We start from the raw sequence: 27,751 nt of genomic DNA, 5'->3' as shown, positions 1-27,751 counted from the left end.
CTTTTCAAGCACTTAATAGTGCTCACCTCCCAAATAAATGACAACTACACATGGCAGTCCTGGAGTAAATGTATGTCTACCCACCGATGATCGAAGGAGGCACCTCGATGTAGCCTTATGTGCACACAGATATGATATTAGCAACACAATTACAACAAATAATAAATATTATTAAATGTAATAACCTGCATTTGCACTAGATCCAAACCAAAATAACTTACTCCAAACTGCATACTGTCAGCTATAGTAGATTTCCCAGCTTCCCATGTCTATGCCTAGCAGAACTTTGTAATGTAAAAGAGATGGGTCAAAATAGCTAAACCATGTATGTTGTGCTGCAGATCACTTTATTTACTTAATAGTTTTGGCTGGAGCAAAATTCATTGGATGCCCTTTATTACCATATTCTCCCACAGAACAATGTGCTACCTGTTCAAACTGCTTCATAAATTTAACAAATGCCACTGGTCATATACATAATACATGTAAATTACTTTTTTGTTTTTCATTTCCAATGAGCAGGCCTATTTGCAACAACACATATGCAGTTTCATAAACTTCTGCAAATATTAAAAATCACAGCAATTTGATGTCATTTACAAGTCAAGTGTCCCTTAATGTTTTAATGTTATTATTTTGCCTGTAACTTTACAGTGTTGACATGTTTAACAAGCCAATAAGTTGAATATTAAGTAATGCATTGCAATCTGACTTCAAGTAGTTTAAATAAGAAACTATTTATTATGGAGATGGTAAATGGAATGGATGTGCACCTTATATTATCTAGCTCTCTAACCACATGCACACACACACACACACACACACACACACACACACACACACACACACACACACACACACACACACACACACACACACACACACACTCACACACACCTACATACATGCACATAAATATGAGTACATGCTGATTTTTCAAAATGCACAAAGGTGATCGATGCTGATATTTCAAAAATCAATATACCAGAAAAATACAAAAAAACTAAAAAACTAGATTTCACATCCCACCATACATTCAAACATAAATTGGCTGAATAGGGGTAATGTTACAGAAAGGATTTTTCTAAGGTAAGGTGCAAAGTTAGGATTAGGAGTTAGGGGCAGTGCAAGGGTTAGGGTTAGCATACATTAATAACATGGACAGGGGTGTTTTGCACCTTACTTTAGACAAAAAGCTTTCTATAACACTACCATTGCACATGATACTCTAGCCACAAGTGGCATCCCCTAGGGCTCAGTCCTAGGACCCCTCCTGTTCAGTATATATTTCTCAGAGGTACAGGCAACCATAGGAGGACTATGGCTGATCAAGTTCGCAGACGACTGCAAACTAGGGGCCATAATTGATTCTCTGTCTGATACAGACTCCCTCCAGATGGGTCTCACTGAGACGGATAACTGGTGTCAAAATCATGGCCTCAAGTTAAATGCCAAAAAGAGCATAGTCATCCCCTTTGGAAAAAACAAAGTACCCGTGAACTACCACATAGGTGGTAGTCCCCTAAATACAGAAAATGTAATAAGGGATCTGGGGACCCAAGTAGATAGTAATCTCTCCTTTGATAATCATATTGCCAAGGTGGTTAGAAAATCCTTCTATGTGGCTCACCTAATCACAAAAGTGTTCGCATCTAGAACAAAAGGTTATTGTGCCTCTCTACTCATCACTCATTAGACCCATCATAGAATACAACACCCCATTTGGGATGTACCTTACAAGACACCTGCAACAGCTGAAAAGGCCACAAAAGTACCTCACTAAGAGGATTACTGGCCTCAAACAGATGCCCTATGCAGCCCGACTCAAGAAACACCAGCTGTACTCGGTTGCATACCGTTTACTCAGAGGTGATCGCTGCCTGACATACAAGGCCATGTCCAACCCAGAACTGATGGACATGCTCCACCTAAAAAAAAAACAAATCCCAGAGAGCCACATGCTCTAGAGATATAAACCTCACCACAATGATAAATAGGACATGCTGGAGGGATAGATTCCTATCCCAGAGACTCCCCATGCTTTGGAACAGGATTCCAATATACATCAAGCAGCACCCCTCACTAACACTCTTCAAGAGAAACCTTGACGGGTGGATAGGAAACAGAAAATTTACCCCGGGGATCACTGCACTGGCTCTGCTGGACATTGGCGCAGGGAACTAATGGCTCTGCTGGAAGGTGGTGCAGGAAACTAATGGCTCTGCTGGACAGAGGCACAGGGAACTAATCTAAGGGGGTGGCGAAAGCCAACACATTCTGGCTAGGCTTATAAATGTGCTTGGGCAGATAGCCTAGTACCTACCTATGAACCTGTGAACACACTATTTGTGGCAACACACAAGTGCACTATTGAATCTGACCTCTTACCAAGCCCTTCCTTGAATCATAACCCATGAACACTTGCACACACTCACTCCCAAACTATGATAACCTAACTTTCAGTATTGCAGTGTATCAGAACGTTTTGGCATTAGTAATCCTAAACCCAGACTTACCCTACTCACATGTAATCAATCTTACTTGCTCTGACATCTTCAGCATTCAAAAAATGCAACACAATGTAATTCCGAAGTCATTTGTTCTGTCAACAAATTGCTAATTTGACAGAGCAAATTATATCCATGTTATATGTGTACCTATATAAGTATATAGATATATATATATATATGTGTGTGTGTGTGTGTGTGTGTGTGTGTGTGTGTGTGTGTGTACGTGTACATGTGTGTGTGTGTGTAGGGTATAAAACTAACTAAATAAATAAATAGTGGAATACACTTTTCCTGGGACTTTGTCAAATATATATAATTTCTTTCTTTCTTTCTTTACTTATTTATTTTATTTTATTTATTTTTGTGACTTTGTCTTTAGTGGAAAAATGTCTGTTTCACACCAAATGCCCACGCATGGCATTGGCATCATACAGTCTGTGGTACATATACAGAGTTGCAGAATATTTGGTAGCAAGCAGTTAAGCTGCTTAATGGAACATGTCTGGAAATCAGTTCTGAATTGCTGTTACGCCTAACATAATGTGGAACTTCAGTGACACCTGTTCCGTGGAGCTGCTGTGGCATACAGGGTGTTCTTCTATGTTAAATTATTTCATGTGCTAAGGAACAGCTGGAAGTTAAGTTACAAACCACAGTGTAACTGAATCACTTAGTGCATCAAACTGCTATACAAACTGGGATTTCTAGTCAATCTTACCAAGTGATTAAAACCTGAAATCATCATCATCATCAACACCCTTTTTCCTATTTTCTACACGGGGTCAGGCTGTCATGTTAACTGTTGCCATCTTTCTCAAATCACCTAGCAAGTATAATCTGCTGCACAATTACTTTTGCATGTGTCACCTTCTGGGGTGCCACAGCAGACTCAAGGTAGGCTTGCAATAATCTGCTGGTACAGAGGCAGATGAGGGCTGCCAGTCCCATCAGCTTTCTGAATGGCTGGCATCATGTGGGACAAAGTGCTAAGGATAATAATATACAGAGGCTGACAGATTCCCCTTCCACACATGCCCTTAATTGTAATCACCTAACATACTCAAGGTCCCACCTCATCAAAGGATATAGCCCAGTGACTGTTTCTCAGTCATCATCATCATCATCATCAAACCCCCTTTTCCCATTTTCTACATGGGTAGGGGTGCCAGGTTAACTGTTACCCTTTCTCTTGATTCAGTGTTGCATTCCTTGTCTTCTTTGACACTCATGCCTGACTGTTGCAGATCTTCTCTCACACAATCCATCTGTCTCTTTGCTGGATACCCTTGTTTCCTCCTACCTTCTTCCTGTCTGTTCCAAATCTTCTTTATAAGATTGTCTTCCGCTTTTCTGCACATGTGCCTGTACCACAGTAATCTGTTCTCTCTCATCTTTTCTGCAATTGGAGCTACTTTGGCTACTGCTCTTATGTCCTCATTTCTTTGTCTGTCCCAGTGTGCATTCTACCACCCTTCTCAGGCACTTCATTTCCATCACTTCTAGCTTCTTCATCTGCTCTGCCTTTGCTGCCAAGGTTCCTGTACCATACAGTAGTACTGGTCACACCATTGTTTTGTACACCTTGCTTTTCAGCTTTAATAACATTCTTCTGTAATGCACTGCACCTGACACTTTATGCCATTTGGCTGCAGCCCCTCTAATTCTAGCTTAGACCTCTTCTTTCAGACTTCCATTCTCCTCAACCATTCTTCCCAGGTACTTGAAGCTGTTAACTTGTTCCACTGTCTTCCTTTCTATCTCAATTCTCAACGTCTTCTGATTTCCACAATTTGCTGCCATTACCACTGTCTTATCTGTACTTAGTTTGATCTCATGTGCCTGCACTTTTGAATTCCATTCCTCTATCCTTTGCTGATGTTCTTGCTCAGTCTGCATCTAATTCCACATCATCTGCATACAGCAACTTTGTTGATCTGTCCCCTCCAACCTGTTTGCTAATGTAATCCATTGCCAGTATGAATAGCAGTAGTCTCACAGCTAAACCCTTATGCACACCCACTCTCACTGGGAACCCCTCTCTGAGACATAAAACTGTTCATACTTGAGTCACTGGGTCCTTGGAACATAGCCTGCTCTAATTCTACCAATGTTTTTGAGACTGAACTACCACAGTATTGCCCAAATCAGCTTTCTTGGGACATTGTCATATGGTTTCTCCAAGTTAGGAATGCCCAGTTGGACTTTTTCTTCATCTCTAGCTTCTTCTCAGCTATCTGTCTCACTGCAAACATCAGGTCAATTGTGCTGCATCCTTATCCGAATCCAAACTACTCATCTCCCATCTTACTTTCTACCACGCTTCATATCCATTTATTAATCACCCTCTCTAGAACTTTCATGCAATGTGACAGGAGTTTGATAACTCTGTACTGTCCACAGTTGTGGACGTCCCCTTTGTTCTTGTACACTGGCATGAGTATGCTTATTCTCCAGTCATCTGAGATAAGCCTTTTTTTCCACACTACTATGAATACTGTCAGGAGCCATTTCTCCCCATCTCACCCAACATCATTATCATATCTGCTGTGGCTTCATCTGAGCCTGCTGCTTTCCATGACTTCATTTTCCTTAATGCTATTCTTACTTCTTCTAGGGTGGGCTCCTTTTGTTCTCTCATCGCAGGCTGTGTCTGGGGCAGTACAGCTTCTGTGGAGTTTTCTTCATTCAGAAGCTGCTGGAAGTACTCCTTTCATTTGTCTCTGTTGTCCTGTGCAGCAGGTAGTTGCTGGCATCCCTTATGAAGTGTATCTAACTATCTTCTTTATCTTTCTGCCTTTGCCTTGCAACCTGATATAGTTTGTTTGTGCCACCTACTAAGTCACTTTCCAGCTGATAGAGTGCCTCTGATGCCCTGTTCTTTGCTATTACAACTCCTCCTCTGTTAGCAAATCAGTGCTTCTTCCTAACCTGTTCCATTTTTTTCTATTTCACTCTTTTTCCTGCACTCATTCTTCCTTTTGATGATTTCCCGAACTTCTGCATTCCACCTCCAGCTTTCCTTATACACCTTATTTCCATGCCTGGCTCAGCCACATATCAGTTCTCTAGTCCTCACACATTCTGTTTTTAGGCACTGCCATTCTTCTTCAGCTCCACATATTTCCTCCTTTTCTGGGCTGCTAGAGCCCTGAGTAATTCCTTGAACTGTTGTACTTTCTCTCCAGTCAATTTCAAGGTCTTCGGCCTGGTCTCTGCTGACCTTAGAGCCTTCTCTGACCACTGCTTGCAGCTGACTGTGACAACCAGTGGTTTATGCTGTGGGCTTGCAATCACTTATTTTACCTGCCTTACTAGGATGAGTCATTTGCCAGACAGAACTCTATAGTGGCCTGTATGTCTTTATTTCTGTTTCCCCACCCAAGTGGACCAATCTGTCCCAGTTACATAATCCTTGCATTATTATTACACTTTTTAAGAATGTCTCCATTCACATAATGAATTGTCATTGTTTGTGTCCAGTAATCAGTCGCTGACAAGAGCATAACATTAAACATCTCTGGTAAATTTACATACCTCAGAAGTTGCTTTATATTTTAAAAACCCAGAAATATATTTTCTTTTTATATTTTAGAATTCTGAAAAGAATAATTTTATATATAAATATATAAGTATATATATATATATATATATATACACACACACTCACACACACACACACACACACACACACACACACACACACACACACACACACACACACACACATATTTATTTGCCTTTTTTGACCGGGTTGGATTTTTGGACTTTCAAGACAGAGTTGGTATTTATACTGATCATGGGAAAATTTGGTCAGGACACCAAGGAAATTTCCTTACTTTTTTTAAGTCCTCTGGTTTAAGTTATACAAAGGAAGCTTACTTAGTAAATTCCATTACATAAGGAAAGTGAATTACATATCTGCAGTTTATATTTTTTACAGCAAAAAAAGGGAAAATTTATTTGAATATCATACCAGCAGGTGTTTCATGTGACACTAAACAAGATGAGGGACTAGGGTTACTTAATATAGTTTTGTTTCTTGCATCCTTGCATTTATTTTGGCTGTTAAGGAAGAATAAATATCATTTTACTTCTCTAAGCAGTACAATAACAGGAGAGAAAAGTATAAAGAGTTTTGGGAAGCTTATAAAACACAACAAAACACAAATATATGGATGGAAGGAGATATTAAAGAATATTGAAATAAGATTCAGTTATGGAAATCAAATACTGAGCACATTCCACAAGTAAGAAAAGTGTGGTGCAAAGTCTATTGAATGGCTTGCATGTGACTGAGCCACGGCAACATATAATGGTGAAAAAATATAATAAGAAGAAAGCAGTAAAGCACAGGGTATCACATGCGTGTAGTTTATTTGGAAGAGATGGTGGGAAGAAAATGTATATAACTCATGATTCTCAACTGTCTGGGTTTTCTCAGAATGTCCAAATTTTTGCCTCATATTTTAGGTTTGTTCCTCTTAAAAAATTGTTGCATTATGGCAAGTAACTGAGAATTGAAATAACTAAATAATGATAAACTCTTGAGTTCCAGATTTCATGTCATTTAGAAATTGCATATTAATGCAAATCCTGTTATGCTGACACTATTTAAGTTTATAAGACCAATATTTAAAAGTTGTACCTATTTGTGGACCCTTGCCCCCCCCCCCCCACACACACACACACACACACTATTATTTTTGGCTTTGTCCTGATTTCTTCTGCAAAAAGCTTGAGAGGTATGATATAACTCAAAGTGGGTTATGAATGAAGCAGTCAAGAAGATAAAGTTTTGTATGTTACAAAAAGTACAGGGACATGAAAAATGTAATGCAATTTTTTGGATGCATATAGATTTTAATGCTCTTTATAAATCAGTTGTGTATTATGATTTGTTATATAAAGAACTCTTCTCCATTTGATAAGAGTCATGGGATTTTTTACATCCTCCTGAGCTAACACCAACCGAGGCAGATGGCACCTCAGTTTACCACTTCATCCAAAGGCTGTCACACCCCCTTTATGCAGTACTGCAGTGTCTTTAATGGAAAATGAATTTAAGAACCTGGAGTGGGAATAGAATCCAAAGTCTTATGGTTCTCCATAATAAAATGCACAAGTGCACTATCTGTTGAGCCACTGACACCAATACTTGTAACAATGTTTCAAGTGTTACAATAATTTTTTTACACATAAAACATTATTTCTACAGATAATCATTACTGGACTCCATTTTATCACATTATTATAATACTCAGACCATATTAAGAAATTAAAATAAATTAATATTTGTAGTGGAATACTTTTTTCCTGGGACTCTGTCAAATATGGCTTTTTTTTCAATTCTTTCATTCTTTATTTTATTTATTTTTTGTGACTCTGCCTTTTGCAGAAAAACAAGTCTTTCTCACAGAACTTGTCATTGCACTATCTATTGCTTTAAAATTACTGGTAAATAGTTCCTGTACAAATTTAGCTACAGAATAGTTTTGAGAAATTGCATTTTCCTTACAACCCTAATAGTTAAAGGAACCTACATTGTTAATGTTTTTCCTTTTTTGCTTTAGGTTGTGAAGTTACCATCATGAATACCAAGCCTGACTATTGCCGATATTATTACCCTTATCCATCAGATGCAAACGTCACTATAGCAGTGTCTGATGCTCTGGAATCATTGCGGTAAGTTATTTATTATACTAGTACCTCTGTTCCCAACAAAATAGATAATACGGTTAGTGCACTTTGATTTTTATGTAGCTGGCAGGTAAATTAACACAGCACACTAACAATTAGAGAACAGAAGTTAAAATGTTGATGGTGCAGTGGTGTAGTGATAGCGTTGTTGCCTCACAGTAAGAGGTTCTCCAGTTCGATTCTTAGCTGGAGTGCCTTCTGTGTAGAGTCTGGATGTTCTCCCTGCATTCATGACGGTTTCTTCCCATGTCATTAAGACATATGTCCAGAGAGTTTCTTCCTGAGCCTCTGCTGAAAATTGGCTTTGTTCCAAGTCAGACTTTCCCATTAAATAAATATGCTTGTTTAAGAAGAGGACTTTTGGCTTAATTTATTGAAAACAGTCTCCTTCAAGTTAATGTGTAGATATTAGTCATAAAAATAAACAGTAATTCTTATAAAACTATATAGATCAGAACACACCCCTCAAAAGTCTTCTTTGCTAAGCTAGAAACAAGACACCATAAACACATATCAGGGCTAGATACAGAAATACAGCTTCATCTTAAACACAAACAGGCAAATTAAATTTGTTTCAAGAAAATTCCCAGAGAAACCTCCAAGATTGCCACTAGTAGAGAAGTTCTCAAATGCTGAAGTCCACCTCCCCAGGAAAGTCTAAACCTATTTCAAATGTTGCCCAAGCAAACCTGGCAGCGGTTTATACTTCTTAACAATTGTGGGTTGATTATAAGTGACTCCCCAATCTAATTGCAAAAAGATATTGGTCAATGAATATGCATATTTGTTAAAAATCAATAGTAAAGGCATAGGCAAATCTTGATTATTTCAAAAGTGAGGGCATGTCTGTTGTGTTTTGGAGGAGGGTGATCTGCTACTGTCCAGAGCAGTATATATTTTTATAGGTTCATAGGTTTATAGGTAAGTACTAGGATAGCTGCACTTGTGGACCATTTTAAGCCTAGCCAGTTCTCCTTTTTGAGCTCAAATTATTGTATCCCATTTGTTTAGAGTTTGGCTTTACCCATCCAATGGTCAGTGATTACGTATTTAATCCTAATAAGAATAATTGAGATCATACCATACATAATTTGAGGGGATGTATGCATGGGAGAAAGCATTTAGGAAATTCCTTTGTCCGTTACTAGTACAGGACGGCAGTCCTGAGGTAAATTTTCAGTTTTCCAACCACAGGTCCATCTTGTGCTTAAACATGGACAGGAATGAACTTTGTTTTATGTAGATGTGGAGTCTGTTCTAGAGGAGCAGTATCCTCTACGAGATATACCTGTCCCTCCAAACCATTCTGTTGATGACGTAAAAGAGGTTTAAATCTCTAGACTGAGTTTTTCTGATGCCATTTGACTTGCTGATGTGCAGTATCTATCAGTATTGGGTTAGATGATGCCTTGTATGCCAGACACAGGTCAAGTCTTAGCAGTCTGTGGATATTGAGTACTGTGACAGGGATTTGAGTCAGTCTGTGTAGGACATGTTGTTTAGGCCTTGTATTCTTTTATTAAGGTATCTCTGTGAGCATTCCGTTTGCTGCATGTGTCTGGACAGATACATGCCAAATGGGGCATTATACACAATGAGTGACCTAATGAGGGATGAGTACACTAAGACAATGATATTCCTACATCTAGACACAATCTAAACACAATGCCTTTGTTTATAAGCTGTGCAATATAGAACAACTTTCTTATTATAACAATGGACACTTGTTTGTCAATAGTTAGGTCACTGTCCACATCAGTTCCAAAATCCAGAACAACTGTGTCAACTCTTTGGGGCATATTGCCATTATGGTAGTACCCTGGTGTGGGTGACTTCCCAAAGGATAAAATAAAGCATTTTTTGGGGCATTTAGTTTCAGCCCATAATTTTGGCACCAGTTATTTATTTGGGCAAGCCTTTCTGCAGGATGATTAAGTCTTTGGGGATTCATTAACTACTGCTAGTTTGCAGTCATCCGCAAACATAGTCAATCAGAACCCTTTGGTATTTACTTCAGAGATGTAAATACCAAACAGAAGAAGTCCCATCAAAGAACCCCACTTATTTCTGATCTCTTGGTGGAGGTAACTTCTCCTGTTTTAATTTACTGTGTCCTATATGCGAGCCAGATGGTAATGTAGCGGTTGACATAGGGGTTTATTTGCAGTTTATTTAGCTTTTCTACTATGCCTAAGTGAGGGTGTGTGTTAAAAGCTTTAGCCAGGTTCAGGTATGTGGTGTGTCCATTTTACCTTCATCCATTTCTTTGGTGACCTTTTCAAAAATATCTACCCGGATGAGTAAACATGACCTGCTCTTGACGAATCCAAACTGAGACAGGTCCAGTCTTTGGAGGTTCCTTATGTCCTTGTTGATTAGTTCCAAATAATCATTTTCTTAGTCATAGCCATTTGTTTCCAAAACATTTCTGACAATGTACTTTGAAGCTAATTTTTAAAATTTGCCAACTTGTTGCACTACCAAAAATATGTTCCCAGTTATCTCTCCCTTTTCCATGACACCTCCAGCATTTGCTGTCTACCTGATGAAAAATTCTCTGAAGTCAGCTTGGGCTATACAAATACCTATGCAAATACTTCCAAGCAAAATCTATTGCTATCAATACAAAATAACTCTCAATAAAAATAAAACAAGGCTTACTATATTATTAAAAAGAGTATACTTCTATTCAGAAGTATTACTTAAAAAGTGAATTCAGCATGTTCCAGAAGTATGTCCTCTAACAGAAATATATTTTCTTTAATTGCTAAGATTTTTAGAGCCTCTACAGCTCATGTTGATTCTATACCCTATGGTGGGTCTTTTGTCTCAGAACTAACAAGGTAAGGTGTGGCGCTCTCATTTTTTTTTTAAAAACAGTTTAACTCAGCTGTCATTTTTCAAGCAAATGCTTACTGAAACAGTGAACCCAACTGAATCCTTCTAAAATCTGCCTCCCTACACCCCTGCGGAAAAGTAGCCACCTTTTAATAGCTATTGTTTACCTTATACCTCCAGCCTCTCTTAGCAAATTTTAAATCCCTTTTTTTAATACCACTTTAGCTTCCCACATGTATTAAAACATCATAATTTCAGGTGATTTTAACCCACAATATCTAAGTTCCCTGAGAAATGACATTTGTTTAATTCCTAGACATTACCAACCTGACAGTCAATGAGAGTACCTGTCCAAATCTCCTATCAACCACTCCCTCCTAGATCTACTAATAACGAACAACCTTACCATTATTTCAAATTATTTGTTCCACCCTCATTCAGTGACCACAACCCAGTAATCTTCCCAATTATCCATGAGTCACCAAAACTACACCCCAAATTAGTTACCTGCAGATCCAGATCTACCTGCCAACTATTAGCTGGCCTTCCATTACCAACTTACAGAACCACAAATCAACTGCCACAGCTTTACACACACCCTCCTTCAACTTCAAGACAAATTCTTCCCTCCCACAATGGCTTTTCTAATACAGCAAAAACCTCTGGCCAACAACTCAACTGAAAGCTCTGCTCAAACTTAGAGATAATACACGGTCCTCATGAAAGCAAATCCCTCAGCAGAAAATTAGACTGCATTTACCTCTCTGTGTAACCTAGCTAAGCAAGCCATACACAAGCACAAAAACAACTATTTTAAATGCAAACAACTGGGTCTACTAGATAAATCCAAACACTTCTGGCAGGAAGTAAACTTTCTCACAGGCCAGAAATTCATAGATCCTACCTCTTCTCCTACCACCATCCAGAGACCCCTCAAGGTCTCTTAACCTCTGACTTTCTGAAGGAGTTCAAACACTGGCCTAGTACTACAGCATCTTCCTTTCCTCCAATCCACCAGTCACCCCACCTTTTATCCCTCTCTTCTAGTTTAAGAAATTCACTCATAAAGACCTTGGGTCCCTACTGAAAAGCATGCCCTATAGATGCATCCGTTGGTGCAGGCAGTCTGCTCCCCTGATTCTTTACACTCTGCAAACACTTCCTTTCCACACCTCTTCTACATATTTCTAACCTCTGCTTAAGTCAAGACACAGTATCAACCATATGGAAAACTGCTCTTGACAAACCGTTTCCCAACCAGCCAAAGCCAGAGAATGCCTTCCACTTCCAATTTATGACCATCTTCTCCACACTTGGGAAAATACCTGAATAACAAATCAGCAACCAACTGTTCTCTTACACTCAACAGTACCATCTTCTCTCTCTTAAGCAGCATGAATTCCTGGCTGGCCAGAACTCATTGACAGTAATGTGATAATTTACAGATGAGAGCCTTCTCAACGTGGATAAAGGAAACTTTTCAGGGGCAATTTTCATTCACCTTGCCAAGGGTTTTGGTCTTATTGATGATATGGTTACCCTTTGAACCAGTCCCTCACATTCAACTGTTCAAACCCAACTTCAGTTTTACCTCCAGTCCCTTAATTCTTAGCTAAATGACTGCAAGCCACCTCTAAACCCCCTCCAAAATGATATTTGGAATCTCACAAAAGCTGAAAAAAAACCTCCTAAAACTTTCAACATTGTAGATCTCGATTGTATCCTAATAGAAACATCCATGTCCTTTAAATTGCTAGGTTTATGGCTGGACCCTTCACTTAACTTCTACAAGCACATTGAAAACCTCAGAAAAAGATCAACATTCTTTTATTCTGATTCTGGAAAATATTTCACTTTCTCTCCACACGACAAAAGCTGAATTAGGTATTAGTGTCCTCCTAGTTTAACACAAATACAGGCTCGCCATCATAGCCACAACCTCTAAAACATCCTTGTCTACTCTACAGTCCATTGAAAAAAAAATCTGCTAATTAGTTTCCATCCTCTACACATTCTCCCCCACTCCTACTTCAACTCACAGAATGCTATGGCACCACCCACTCCAAAGCCAGATGGCTCCCAGTTACTTAGAAAACTGAGCTACTCTTAGAGTCTCTTCTTTTCAACCTACTTCAACCAGGTATCTTCCTGCTTGTTGCTGCCAAACTCCATAATGAAACCACAACCTCCACAATTTCTCCCTATTGAGTCTCTCTCCCCAGGCCCTTCAGTTCAAACTGCACTATACTGACTACCCAAACTCTGTTAATCCCACGCCCACCTAAGGTAAATCTTTTCTTTTCCCACTTAAAAATCACAACCTAAAAGATGCCTCCACAAAAAATCTGACTGCAAATGCTTTTCAGTAGACACATCACCTAACTTCACGCTCACCTACATCACTTCTACTCCACCCTCTGTTCTCACCTGATGCTTACCTCCCATATGTACTGCTACAAAATATCCACATTTGTTTTTTCTTCTGTTAATAATATTTGCTCATTTTTTTTCAAATGCCTGCTGGAGCTTGTACCTTCTGTGATTACTATGTGTATAAGAAATAATTCTGTTTTATTTTTTGTGAATTTCTTCACAGACGCTGTGCCTGCAGATGGTCTATTGTGATCACTGTACTTTCCTATAAACAAACATAAAAACAAAGAAAATAACATGAATATACAATACTTTGAGTTAGTGTTTGTGTCCTTACTTTAGATTTTTGTGTTTTGTGAGTTGTAATGTTATAACTGATTAAGTAGTGGTGAGGGTCTAGATGAGTCAAGAAAGTTGGTTTGGGTCTCGATGACTCAAGAATCTTGATGTGGGTCTAGGTGACTCGAGAATTTTGGTGTTGGTCTAGATGAGTCAAGAATGTTCTTACTGGCTTTCCACTGAAACTGTGAAATTCACTACCACCCACAAGTCTGAGCCTGTTACACAGATAAGCTCACATTTGTAAGTTCCAAAGTTTGTACAAGCCGAAACATGGAAAGAAAGTTATACCAAACAATTTCCCCAAAAATTGCAAAGGTCAATAAACATGTAAAAGTAGAACATACACAGCAGTACATTTACACCACCCTGCCCCAAAATATACAGAATGTAAGTTCATCAAGCATGTCATCAAATAAAACAAATTCTATTAATATAAAAATACACATAGACATTTCACACATATAGTACAATCCAAATTACAAAAGACAATACAGAAATATCTCACCACACAATGTAATGTAATGGTGAGGGAATCATTTTATGTTGCACAACTTATAAACAAAGTTATGGCATCTAAGTTCAAGGAAGTCATTGCTCCACTGTATTCGGCATTCACCAGACCTATCATTGAGTACAATGCCCCCTTTGGTATGTACCTAATCAGGCATATCCAACAACTGGAACGTCCACAGAGGTTCCACACTAAACAAATACAGGGCGTAAGGAATATGTTCTGTGCAGACCGCCTCAAGGACCTATCCCTGTACTTTGTCTCCTACAGGCTTTTGAGGGGAGATCTATGCCTGGCATACAGGGTGTTGTCAGACCCCACTCTGATGGACATCCTGCATCTCTACAAAACAAACAGTACAGGAATTCCCCATTCTAAAGACTCAAATCTTGCCTGTGATATAAATAGGACCTACTGGAGAAATAAGTATGTATCCCAGATACTACTCTGTCTATGCAACAGGCTCCCGATCCATGTGAAGCAGAGTTCCTCCCTAATCCAATTCAACTGCAACTTGGACAATCTGATGGGAAACAGGAAATTCATCCCTGGTTTGGTACCTATGTCTCTGATGCAAATAGGTAATCTGTAAATGGTTCATCTCCCAGGCCCATTCTTACACTTATCAAGGGTATCAGAACTTGTCAGAGATTTAGGATACATGGCTAGGCTTAAAAAAGGCTCTTGTGGTCATTAGCCTAGTAACCCCCCTATGAACCTATGAACCTATGAATGGAGTGTCATTGCAGAAATCCAAAATTAAGTAGGTTTAAAAAGCAGTAAGACACCCCTGCCCCATACATACTCAATAAGCTGTCACAGGAGACATATCACAGATAACTGTTGAAGGTGAAATGCCTACTGGTGCCTAATTATAACAATGGCAATGAGTGACCCTTGAGAGGGCATATTACAGAACTCTGGCATACAATCCCCTGGTGTACCTGTGTCAGATATATAGCCCTAGTACGTCTCAAAAGGGGAAGCTGTAACTTACAAGAAAGTTACTTGCACTACTGAAGGCAGGTTACAGCCTCCAGAAATGACTGGCGATGTGTTCAGAAGTACAGTGCACAGTGCAGAGGTCTGACCATACTCATACTTGTTACTGGAGGGGAAAGATAGTGAGATCAATAACGCCCAGTCATGTCACATACGCAGCTCTACCAAAGGCTGCAGAGACATGGAACAATTCAGAGATAAAAGAAGAAGCACAGAGACCAGACCTTATGCAAATCATCAAGGATACACTATGCAAGATCACTCAGGACATTGTAGACACACTTTCCCTCATGAAAGGATGTTAGCAGGCTCTGTTAAGGAAATGAATCATAATATGCAGATGCCTGACAAAAACAAAGGATTTCCAGACCACATATTCCCTCTTAGTGAATGAGATTTCCTTTACCAGACCAATAACCCTAGCACAGCTGATGATATCATGGTATTGCTGTTAAGGACAGCCAGCAATTTTAAAGATCTGCATGCATCCCCATTGCCCATAATGTATGAGACTCTCCCCAAACCTAGGAAGGTGTGCAAGTGACTGTGCTCCTTGCATGGGTAAGTGCATAGTGGCAACAACTACAGGCAATTGCCATTACCATATGTTTTACAGAATATTAAGGCTGGTGCTAGGTATAATATACACTATTCAAGCTCCTGCATGACATCATCATGGGTCTGGTTGTAAGTGTACATCTGCAATTCATAATAAGCAACTTCAAGACAGCAGCCATCAACAGTGTACATAATGCCTTTCCACACACCAAACACATAGAGTGTCACTTTCATCTGGAAAAGACCTTGTGGCATCACATAAAGAAATGGCATTGGTAAACATCTATGGCATGGACTCCAAATTCACACTGCCTTCAAACAGCTCCTAAGTGTTAGCCTGCTACCATCTGATGATATACCCAAGACAGACAGTGCTACCAGTGTTCAAGCTCTTTAATTCAAACTACATCCATGGGAGATCATGTAGGCCAATTGACCATGCAAGATAACATTCAATGATGTCATCCATATACCTACAGTCATTCTGCAGTCTAGTCGAGGCTGGACACTCCAAAACACAAAGCACTGTTGAAGCATTACACTGCTATATCAGATCCCTCATTATGATTGAGGCCATCTGTATTATGATGTTACTGCAGATAGTCCAGAAAGAGCAGAATTGTGTGAATGATATTAGTATCTGTTTCAGAAATGGACCCCCCCCCCAGCTCCACTTCCCATAAGAAATATGCAAGACAGCAGGAGTAATGCAATAGTGTAATGAATAATCATAATACCCACACAATCAAAGGATATGTGAAGACCATTGCAGAAGTGATGTCACTGTGAATGCAACAGTGACAGGTCATACATATGTGTTTGGTGTGTTTAATGTGTAGGATACATAAAATATTATTTATGTATTTATGGGTGATGCAGTGGTGCAGCGGTTAACATTGCCAGCTCACAGCAAGAGGTTCTCTGGTTCGATTCTTGGCTGGGGTGCCTTCTGCGAGGAGTTTGCATGTTCTCCCTGCGTTCACGTGGGTTTCCTCCCACATTCTAAAGACATGCGTCTAGAGCATTTCTCCCTGGGCCTCCACTGAAAATAGGCTCTGTCCTAGTCAGACTTTCCCAGTCAACAAATGTTAAATAAATAAATACATTTTTTTTTCAACATTCTCATAAAAAATTATGCGTTGGAGTTGTGTTATGTCGTGAAGAACAGTTATATATACAAAAGTAAAGAAGTGTTTTGCACCCCTGTATCCCCCAACATGGGAGGCTGTACTCCCAGTACTTAGATATACCAGCTCTGGGATCTCTGTATTTTAAGGAAAAGATAAATCCCTGGGATACCACAATCTAGTTGTTTTAATGCAAATCATATTATTCTCACATTGGTGATAGCATGTAAGACTGTTGTTCACCAGTGTGTCAGATACAAGCTTGACATCCACTGTGCAATACAACCACAGTTTTTTAATGTCCCCCTAACACTGGTACATAGCCTGCTATCTACTTTTTTTAGTTCATCTAAGTATCACCGGGATTGCAATGCTCTCAGTGCACATTTGAAAGATTGTAACAGCCAAACAAAATATTGTCCATCTCTAAGCATAGACTACGTCCATAAATAATAGAACATTATGGTGTTCAGTCTATAATTAGTAAAATTGCCACAAATTTGTTTCATGGGAGAGAATAAACTAGTAACATGACACTGATAATGTGCAGTTCAATGCTCACATGAATGGATGCACACATTTGGGAAACGGGCGTGGATTGCTTGGGTACTTGTTTGATAGTATCTAGTACTGTATTTTGGCAGATGTCAACTGTAGCATAGTAACTGTTAGACCAGAAAATGAATGTACTTAATCAGTGGGTGCACATATGTAATAGATGGTGTAGATAACTTGGATGTCAGTGTGAATGTATATTGTGCCAGACTTTAACAGCTGTCAAGTGTAGTACTAAAACTTTTAGAATGCTCAGGTATTGGTAAATGTAAAATATGCATGCAAACTGCAGGTTATAGATTTTATAGGTGACACAAAAAACTTTATTAGGCACATAATATGATACTTGCATATGTTAATTTGCACACTGTTTTATACATCAGCACAGTGTCTTACAAATATATGTTCCTCTTGTGTTATATGCATTGCTGTTATGACCAACATGATAACGTTTTTTAAGTATTTTATTTCACTATTTTTTGCAGTTTTTAACATCTTTATCATTACAGACCCCAGATGCCCTGTTCATTAGACCCCTTAAACATGATAATTTCACATATTTCAAACTTTGATCATTAGTGACACATATGTACCCACCTCTGCAGTTTGCTCGCCACACTGTTACACTGTTTGCAACTTCTGTTTATTGCTTCTCCCATTTTCAATGTTCACTAATTCCTTACTCTTATAGGCTTCCTCGAACATTACAATTACTGCCCTGTTTCCCAACATAGTGTTTTTTGTCTAGACAACTCACTGTTGCTACCTGTGCATGGCCAGCACCACCCTCACAGGCAACTTTGCAATTATATCACTTACATTACTTCATTCACATAGTACTTTTGGTTAATTTTTATCTAGCATTCACTTGTTATTATATTTCAGTGTTAAGGCTTACAATTAATCCCACACTGCATTTCAGGTAATGCACCTTGAGTCTCATTTCTAACTGAAAGAAATATCAGAATATAACAAACCCAAGAAAAAAATATTTTTATTTCATAAAATGGAAATGGGAGATTAATTGTAAATATTTTTATAAACTTAAACTCATAAAAGACAGGATGAGCCTTGAGATGGAAGAAGTCTGGTGCATTGGATTAGGAAAGAATCCCAGTCAGGTAAAAAAAATCAAATCAAAATTAATCCATCCACAACCCTTTTTCCCATTGTTTTTGCACACGGGGTCAGACTGTCACTTCAACAGTGTCAATGATCTAGAGCAGGGGTGGGCAAACTTTTTGATTCGTGGGCCACATTGAGTTCTAACATTTGACAAAGGGGCCGGAACAAAAATAGGTACAAATCTGTACGCTGTTTAACATAAAATTTGCATACATAATTATGTAACCCCGCCCACTCCACTGGAATTGTGGGATACAGCACACTTGTTATACAGAGAGAGCACATTTTAAATTTATTGTTTGAACATTTTTTTCAGTAGGCAATAAAACAAAATGCATGAATCAGCAATGACAAAACTGCCCAATTCAGAACATTTCCATCATAAAAGTTTACTTAATTATTAACATGGTTGCCACCTTTGTCTCATCCATTTCTCCTGGCCAAAGAATAATGTATGCATGTTGCACTCTGGCCTTAATGACTGTAAATAAGAAAGAAAGAAAAAAAAAATGGCACACCCATAGTAACACTTCAGATTGCTTTAATTTATAGCAAGACATAATGGGATGATGTTGAGACTATGTGGGACTAAATATTGCACAGTCATTTTTACATCACTGACAAATCAATACAACAAATCACTACAATGAATTCCCAATGAACAAAACTGGACTCCCAATGACCATGAAACCATTTAACAGATTTAAATTTCAGGCAGGTGAGCTGGACCACTAGGACTCACTTTCGGTCAAGCCTTAATTGCAATACAACTACTGAAACCCAGTGAATAAAACATAACAAAAATAATTAAAAGCATAAAATACAAATCAGACATAAATGCACAAAACTGTATTAGGTACAGCATATAAAAATAGCTTAATACCTCTGTAAAACAAAAACATTAACACCAGTTACCTAGTAAATATTGTGAGAAGATTCATCTGGAAGAGAAGGATTCCAAGACCATTTTACCTCAGGTAACATTGCATGAGCATACACAATGGCTCCCTAAAAAATGTTTTCATTCTATTTTTATATGAATACAGTATAGGAATTTTAACAATGGCTTCTGAGGTGCACTCCAGTGACACTATGTCCAGGTCCTCTGGACCATATCAAACTAGATCACATTCTTTGGGGCATTTTAAATCAAAAGTAATATTAGGACTTATGGAAAATGCTGCACAGACAAGGAGGGGCTTATATATTCAAGTGCCTGCTTACATATTAATCCCTTGTGAACCAAACAGAACACAGTAATAACTGCTTCTTCTTACCTACTTAATAGTGTACTTTTAGGAGAGCTTAAATTAATAAGCTAGTAAATCATTTTACACGCAGATACATTTTCTGTCAGTGAAACTGGACATCTTTTAACTTCAGCAGGTTTTGAACAGTGATGTTGCAATCTATACACACACACACACACACACACACACACACACACACACACACACACACACACACACACACACACAGACACACACACAGAATCTTGTCAGCTTTCATAATTCACTTTCTCTCTCCAATCGCTCACACACACATACACTCTTCACCTTTCAAACCTGCATTCAATCACTTTCTCTCTCTGATCGCTCACACACACACACACACACACACACACACACACACACACACACACACACACACACACACACACACACACACACACACACTTCACCTTTCAAACCTGTATTCACTCACTTTCTCTCTCCAATCCCTCACACACACACTTCACAATTCAAACCTGCATTCACTCACTTTCTCTCTCCGATCGTTCACACACACTCTTCACAATTCAAACCTGCATTCACTCACTTTCTCTCTCCGATCGCTCACACACACACACACACTTCACCTTTCAAACCTGCATTCACTCACTTTCTCTCTCCGATCATTCACACACACACACACACACACACACACACACACACACACACACACACACACACACACACACTTCACCTTTTAAACCTGCATTCAGTGATTCACTCACTTTCTCTTTCCTATCGCATACACACACACACACACACACACACACACACACACACACACACACACACACACACACACACACACACATACACACTCTCTCTCTTACCCTGAGTAGTGCTCGGTGTCTTCGGTTCAATCCATCCTCATGTTGCTGCTGCTGCCATTAATCCTGGGCCCGGCTCCGTTTCAGGGCTCGCTGTATCCCCCAGCCTGCTAACGCCATTAATCCCAGCTCCGTGAGCTCGCTATATCCCTGGCCCCTTTGCTGCTGCCATGAATCCATTTCAGGGCTCGCTGAGTCAGCCTCTTCTGTTCCACATGTTGCATTCCCGCTGACTGTTAACTTAACCGCCAGCCAGCCGGAATGATGATGCGAGCTCCTTGAGCTCAATTCTGACTGGCTGGTAGCCTGACGGTGCTGACGTCATCGCGCACGTGATGACGTCAGCCCCGACAGCATGAAAATTAAAAAAAAAAGAAAAGAAAAATCGGAAATGAAGGGGTGCCAAGTTTGGCGGGCCGAATCAAAACATTTAAAGGGCCGCATGTGGCCCCCGGGCCGTAGTTTGCCCATGCCTGATCTAGAGCCACAGCTGTTCTCCCATACCACACACTCACACACCTATGGCTAATTTAGAGTGTCCAATCCACACCTACTGCATGCCTTTGGAATGTGGGAAGAAATCCACACAAACACAAGGAGGACATGCAGACTCCATACAGAATGCACCCCAGTCGGCCATCAAACCAGAGAACCTCTTGCTGTGAGGTGACAGTGCTATCTGCCATGCCAGCGTGCATTTAAATTAATCTGTGGAACATAATTCATTGAAATGCACATGAAGAGCACTCTAAGCAGAGACAGAAAATCAAGTGATGCATAGCTTTATATCTTCAACAAAACAGTTAAGCCTTACCTGACTTTTATCATTATAAGTACCCAGATGTACACAATGTAAATTAAGAAAACGTGTCTAAAGTCGTCATAACTAGCCTGCCTTTGATTACTTAAGGTTAATCTAGAAATCTGATCCATTAATGTTTATTCTGCTATTCTTTAAAATAAAGTTTGCAATTGCTGACAGTCAAGTAATAAACATGTCTTGTATTGTTGGCTGTTTCAAAGATGGAAGCACAGCTCAGAAATGTACCAGTGCCATTTCTATGCCTTTCAACAAGCTTTTCCCACATTTCAATCACAGGAAATGAATGAGTCTGTTATCAGTGAACAGAGCTCTCACCTTTTAAAGTTTGACTTTTAAACCTTCAGTGACTCTGTTAAGCAGCAATTAAAGTTGCATATGATCTCTTGTAAAGTGTATTTTTTCTCTTTTTTTGTGGGTACAATATGCTGTTTTTTTTTCTTTTTTTTTTTGTGGATACAATGTGTTACGGAAATCATACCACTTTTGTGTATCTGAAGGCTGGATATTCAGACCATTTGGGAAATCAGTCAAAAGATTCTAATAGCTTGATATAAAAAATGGGACCTAAATAAATCATTTCAAAACTTTTCCCACCTTTAATGTGACTTATAACCTGTACAATTCAATTGAAAAACAAACAAATCTGTTAGGGGAAAAATATATAAAATGTACAATAAGCTGGTTCCATAAGTGTGCACACCCTTAAACTAATACTTTGTTGAAGCACCTTTTGATTTAATTACAGCATTCAGTCTTCTTGGGTAGGAGTCTACCAGCATGGCACATCTTGACTTGGCAATATTTGCCCACTCTTCCTTGCAAAAGTGCTCCAAATCTGTCAGATTGCGAGGTCATCTCTTGTGCACAGCCCTCTTCAGGTCACCCCAGAGATTTTCTATTGGATTTAGGTCTGGGCTCTGGTTGGGCCATTCAAAAACTTTAATTCTCTTCTGGTGAAGCCATTCTTTTGTTGATTTAGATGCATGCTTGGGGTCATTGTGTTGAAAGGTGAAATTCCACTTCATCTTCAGATTTCTAGCAGATGCCTGAAGGTTTTGTGCCAAAGGTGACTGGTATTTGGAACTGTTCATAATTCCCACCACCTTGACTAAAGTCCCAGTTCCAGCTGAAGAAAAGCAACCTCAAAGCATGATACTGCCACCACCATACTTCACCATGGGGATGGTGCTCTTTTGGTGATGCAAAGTGTTGTTTTTGCACTAAACATACCTTTTGGAATTGTGGCCAGAAAGTTCAGCCTTATCAGACCATAATACATTTTCTCACATGCTTTTGGGAGACTTGATGTATTGTTTTGCAAATTTTAGCTGGGTCTGGATGGTTTTCTGTGTAAGAAAAGGCTTCCTTCTTGCAGCCCTACCCCATAGTCCAGACATATGGAGAATACAGGAGATTGTTGTCACGTAGTACACAACCAGCACTTGCCAGAAATTCCTGCAGCTCCTTCAGTGTTGCTGTAGTTCTCTTGGCAGCCTCCCTGACTGGTTTTCGTATTGTCTTTTCATCAATTTTGCAGGGACGTCCAACTCTTTGCGACTTCACTGTTGTCCCATATTTTCTGCACTTTTTCATGACTGTCTTCGCTGTGTTCCATGGTATATCTAATACTGTGGAAAATTTTTGTACCCTTCTCCTGACTGATACCTTTCAACAATGAGATCCCTTTGATGCTTTTTAAGCTCTCTGTGAACCATGGCTTTTGCTGTAGCAGGCAACTGAGTAAATGTCAGGAAAATCATACTAGGACAGCTGAACTTTATTTGGGGTTAATCAGAGTCTCTTTAATTGATGGCAGGTGTGTACCCAAGAAGACTGAATGCTGTAATTAAATAAAAAGGTGCTTCAACAAAGTATTAGTTTAAGGATGTGCACATTTATGCAACTAGCTTATTGTACATTTTTGTGGTGCAGCGGTTAGCGTTGTTGCCTCACAGCAAGAGGTTCTCCTGTTCGATTCTCGTCTGGAGTGCCTTTTGTGTGGAGTCTGCATGTCCTCCCTGCAGTCGATTGATGTTAAAGACATGAGGTAGGTGTGAGCGTGAATGGGCATGCCTTCTTTGAAGGTTGGGCATTGGGCTGGCAACTCAGCACTGTACAAATTCACTGCCAATCATGAGTAGATGGAAGTTCCGCTGTGGCGACCCCTAACCGGGAATAGCCGAAAGACTTTATATTTTTCCCCTAACAGATTTGTTTGTTTTTCAATTGAATTGCACAGGTTATAGGTCACATTAAAGGTGGGAAAAGTTTTGAAATTATTTATTATGGTCTCATTTTTTATAGCACAAAAACCTGGCATTTTAACAGGGGCGTGTACACTTTTTATATCCACTGCATATAGCTAGTGCCCAGAATCCATATGGGGGAGGAGATTGGAGACTACAGCACTGCTTATGTTATTATGAAAGCTCATGCCACTTCAACCTAACTGATTCATTTCTGGAAAGCCATAGACAACATTCAGATGAGCAGCTTAAGGGTAATGTGATAGAATAGAACATCAGAGACCACCTTCTTCGTTCATTTTTAAACAACCTCTTAACAGATGGTATGGGACTCTGAATGTCCAAGAAGAACTGTAAAAACCATTGCTTTCATTGCAGAACCTTCTGGGATTTCCAGGGAATTATCATGAGGATAAATAGTCATCAACAATCTCATGTGCAAATGTTTGCTCAAGGAAAGAACAGAACAGGTCCAACAAATACCATCTACTTTCTGCTTCCCACATTTAGGTCATACTGTTCTTCTGTTTTAAATCAGAGATATCCTGCCCCTTAATCATTTTAAAGATTTGCAAAGCCAAGTAAAACAAAACTTCAAGTGGAATTCCAGAAGCGGGCTTCCTCAGTGTATAAGGCAACATATTTAAACTCATTTGCATTACTGATGGGAGTAAAAGAAAAGAATCCTACTAAGTAAATAATGCATGGCATAGTTTTGTCTGGTTATGGCCACCTGTAAAGAGGTTAAAAATGAATTTCTAATTGTAATTCAATATGACTGTGAATTACTTTGATAAAGGGTTTTACTGCCAAGGTAAATAGGTGGTTACAGCATATCAGGTCATCTGTTCATGATTTGTATTTTTATGTCAAATTGCTTTTGATTGAACAATATTTTGCCAGGTTTGCAGTGTTTAAATTGGAGATTGGAGATTGGACAGCAGGGGGCAAAGGAGGTTTGACTCTTTCTGTTCTGGTGTGCAGGGAATGTGGGCATACCTCTCAACATCTTAGTCCAAAAAATCTCGACACATCCACAAATAATGAGGGAGGGCACAAAGGACCACAAATAGGGACAGCTTTTAAATATTGCTCTTATAAACTTAGAAAGGTGGTAGAATAACAGATTTTTCATTAGCATGCATTTTCTGACTGATATGAAGTCTAAAACTCAAATTTCTGTCATTATTTAGTGGTTCCACTCCTCAATGATTTACAAAGTTTTAGATGAACAGACCAAAAATATGAAGAAAAATCAAGACATCCTGTGAAAATCTGAACACTTGAGGGATACTCTATGTGTGTGCGCCCCCTACAAAAATGATTGATCTAATTTATTTTTTTTATCCATTTGTGTGCTTGATATTTTACATTTACAATGTTTCAAACTTTTTTTAAGTAATAAACTCATAAAGATACACGGGAATAAAGCAAACAGAGTGAGTGCAAACCACGAACAATGAACTGTAGCAAAGTAAAACAAGTATATAAAACAACAAAGGAAAAGCAGACCAGGATCCAAACACAAATCCAACATTTAATAAAACACCTCAGCAAAAGCCTTCAATAGAGAATACTAAATTTCACTTACTACACAGATTTAAATAATCAAACCAATTACATACTTAAACAATTAAATAATTAAATTAAAACTTTCCAGTTACATTTCACATTAACACCAGTAGGGGTCAGAGTAACATATTTCAATATAAAAACGGTTTCTTTGTACAAAATGTTTTCTTTATATCAGAACCATATTCATTTAAAATAATATGTTCTAAAATTGTACTCTGAAGACTCTCTGGATTTCCATCATGTTATTTTTTAAAGTGCATAGCAAGAAGGCTTTCAAGTTTACCATTTTTGATATCTCTTTATAGAGTGAGTACAAACCCTGATAACTCCAGTTCAGGTATGCTTTTCGTATGGATGCTTAAGATCTAAAGCAGACAACATTTATCCTTAGTTTTTATGAGTAAGGAGAGAGTGGAATAAATATCCTCACTTGTTCAACTACTTCAAAGAAATTCAGAGGGCTCAAGGTGGATTAACAGCGTGAATATTAAATGTATTTTCTGAGCTTAAAATAATATATAAAACAATAACATTTGCATTTTAGTAAATTTTCAAGATAGAAGTTCTGTGGTAACCAAAGATGAATCTTAATTATCTTTAAGTATTAATATATGTATATTTAGGTTATTGTAGATATTCTTAATTTGATTTGTTACACGAACATTTATAAACATTGTAACTTACTCATATGTGGGAGGCTTAAAGTGTTTATTAATTTCACCTGGAAGCCTATCTAGGTTAAAGGCTTGGCTACATTTATACTTCTGTTAACATTTTGCAGTTCCTCTGAAATGTGCAGTTGTTCTAAGTGGTCTTTAATAGTAGATATCCAGATGGAGATACTTAGTTTCCACAAAATTGAGTTAATATATCATTGTGGGATAATGTGGAGGTCACCCAATATATTAGAATACCGGAAATGAAAACTAGTTAAAATTTTAATATTGAAAATTTAGTCTTTTTTAAAAAAGACAATAGGTTCGTTTGGCAAATATGGATTTTAATCTAACCCGATGAGGTATGGCTTTTAATCTTTAGGACAGAATTTAATAGAATCTTATAAGCCTATCTAAGTGGATCTTGCTTAATGCATTGAATTTGCAGTAAAGGTATTTCATGGCGTCAGTAAATGATTTCCCTTCCTTTTTCATTTGTCCATACCTGCTATTGAAAAAGGAAATTCAAAATTTCCAGGAATCCCTTTTTCCATCCCAGCCACACCAGTTTTTTTTCTAGATTCTAAATTTGACAGAAATGTTTGTTTTTTTATGAAGTCTTATTTTAAATATAGGAGTGTATTGTCATGTCTGTGGGTCATCCAAAACTCATCTCATAAATATATATGATCTGACAGAGGACATAGGCATACCTCTAAGTGATATCAGTAATGTGTGTGCAGTTAATGGAAAATGGAATGTTTTCATTTCCAGAGAGTTGTTAAAGTTCATGTCGGCATTATTTGTATTGTTACTCCAGTCTACTATCCCTGTATTGTTACAAAAACTGGTCAGCAGCCTAGACTGAGGTATGAATTTATAGAGAAACATTTCCTAAATTTTCTGTTGCAGTGATGATATTAATGCCATCTGTAGGAATCATTTCTCCTTCTGTGTAGCAAATTATTTCTTATAACCACTTATGTAGAGAATTTGTCGGTATCCAGGATTACAAATAACAAGTACGTGTAGTAAGGCTGCCTTTGCCTCCATTACATTCAATAGCTATACAATCCCCATCTAAACCTACCTTATAAGTGGCTGTTTGCAAGTCCAGCAGATTTACTCAAATTAGAATACCTCAGCTCCTACCTGTTCTGCAGCTGAAGACTGCTGCTAACTCTTAACCTGCATTACTAAGCATACTGCATTCTGAGTTATGTAAATGTGTCTCCTGAAGACATAATGTCTAAGGGTTATTTAGACAAAGAAATTATAATAAGCTGAGCTGTTTATCAAAAGAAATAATGAAATTATGGAATAGTGAGCACAAAGCAGAACCTTCCCATGTAAATGAAAACTAAGAGCAGTGAGCAAAACAAATAAAACTAACCTGTGTACTATATCTGCAATAGTATATTTGGTTTCAGATAGTATGAAAGACCTAAGTGAAAACAACTTAACAAAAAAGTTACATCCACGATGATACAAACGATGCATAATAAGAGCAAAGCCAAGAATCAAAAAGAAGCCATAATACAACTAGACATAAACTAAGTGCAATAACTAACAGTTTTTAAAAGCTGCAGGAAGAGCTCTAGCATTGTTCAGAAAGTTGTTCAGGCAGTAACGTAACGGCTTCAAGATGATTGTCATTATCACTTTTCTGCAAGTCAAGCATGAATCAAAAACGTTATAAAAAATGAATTCTTGTC

General features: G+C 38.5%; 1 protein-coding gene across 1 annotated transcript in view; it reads left to right on the top strand.

The window, feature by feature from the left end:
* The window catches only part of ENPP6 (ectonucleotide pyrophosphatase/phosphodiesterase 6), a 725,945-nt gene that overhangs the window by 431,293 nt on the left and 266,901 nt on the right, over positions 1 to 27,751 (top strand). The window contains exon 3 of the mRNA XM_044089852.1: positions 8,081 to 8,192. Within this exon, the coding sequence (XP_043945787.1) occupies positions 8,081 to 8,192 (112 nt within the window). The remainder of the gene's footprint in view (positions 1 to 8,080; positions 8,193 to 27,751) is intronic.

This window comes from Protopterus annectens, chromosome 12.part0 (genome assembly GCF_019279795.1).
Source record: "Protopterus annectens isolate FY-2018-M chromosome 12.part0, PAN1.0, whole genome shotgun sequence".
Classification (NCBI taxonomy): domain Eukaryota; kingdom Metazoa; phylum Chordata; order Ceratodontiformes; family Protopteridae; genus Protopterus; species Protopterus annectens.
The sequence above is the reverse complement of the archived record's forward strand: the minus strand, read 5'-3'. Positions and strand labels throughout refer to the sequence as shown.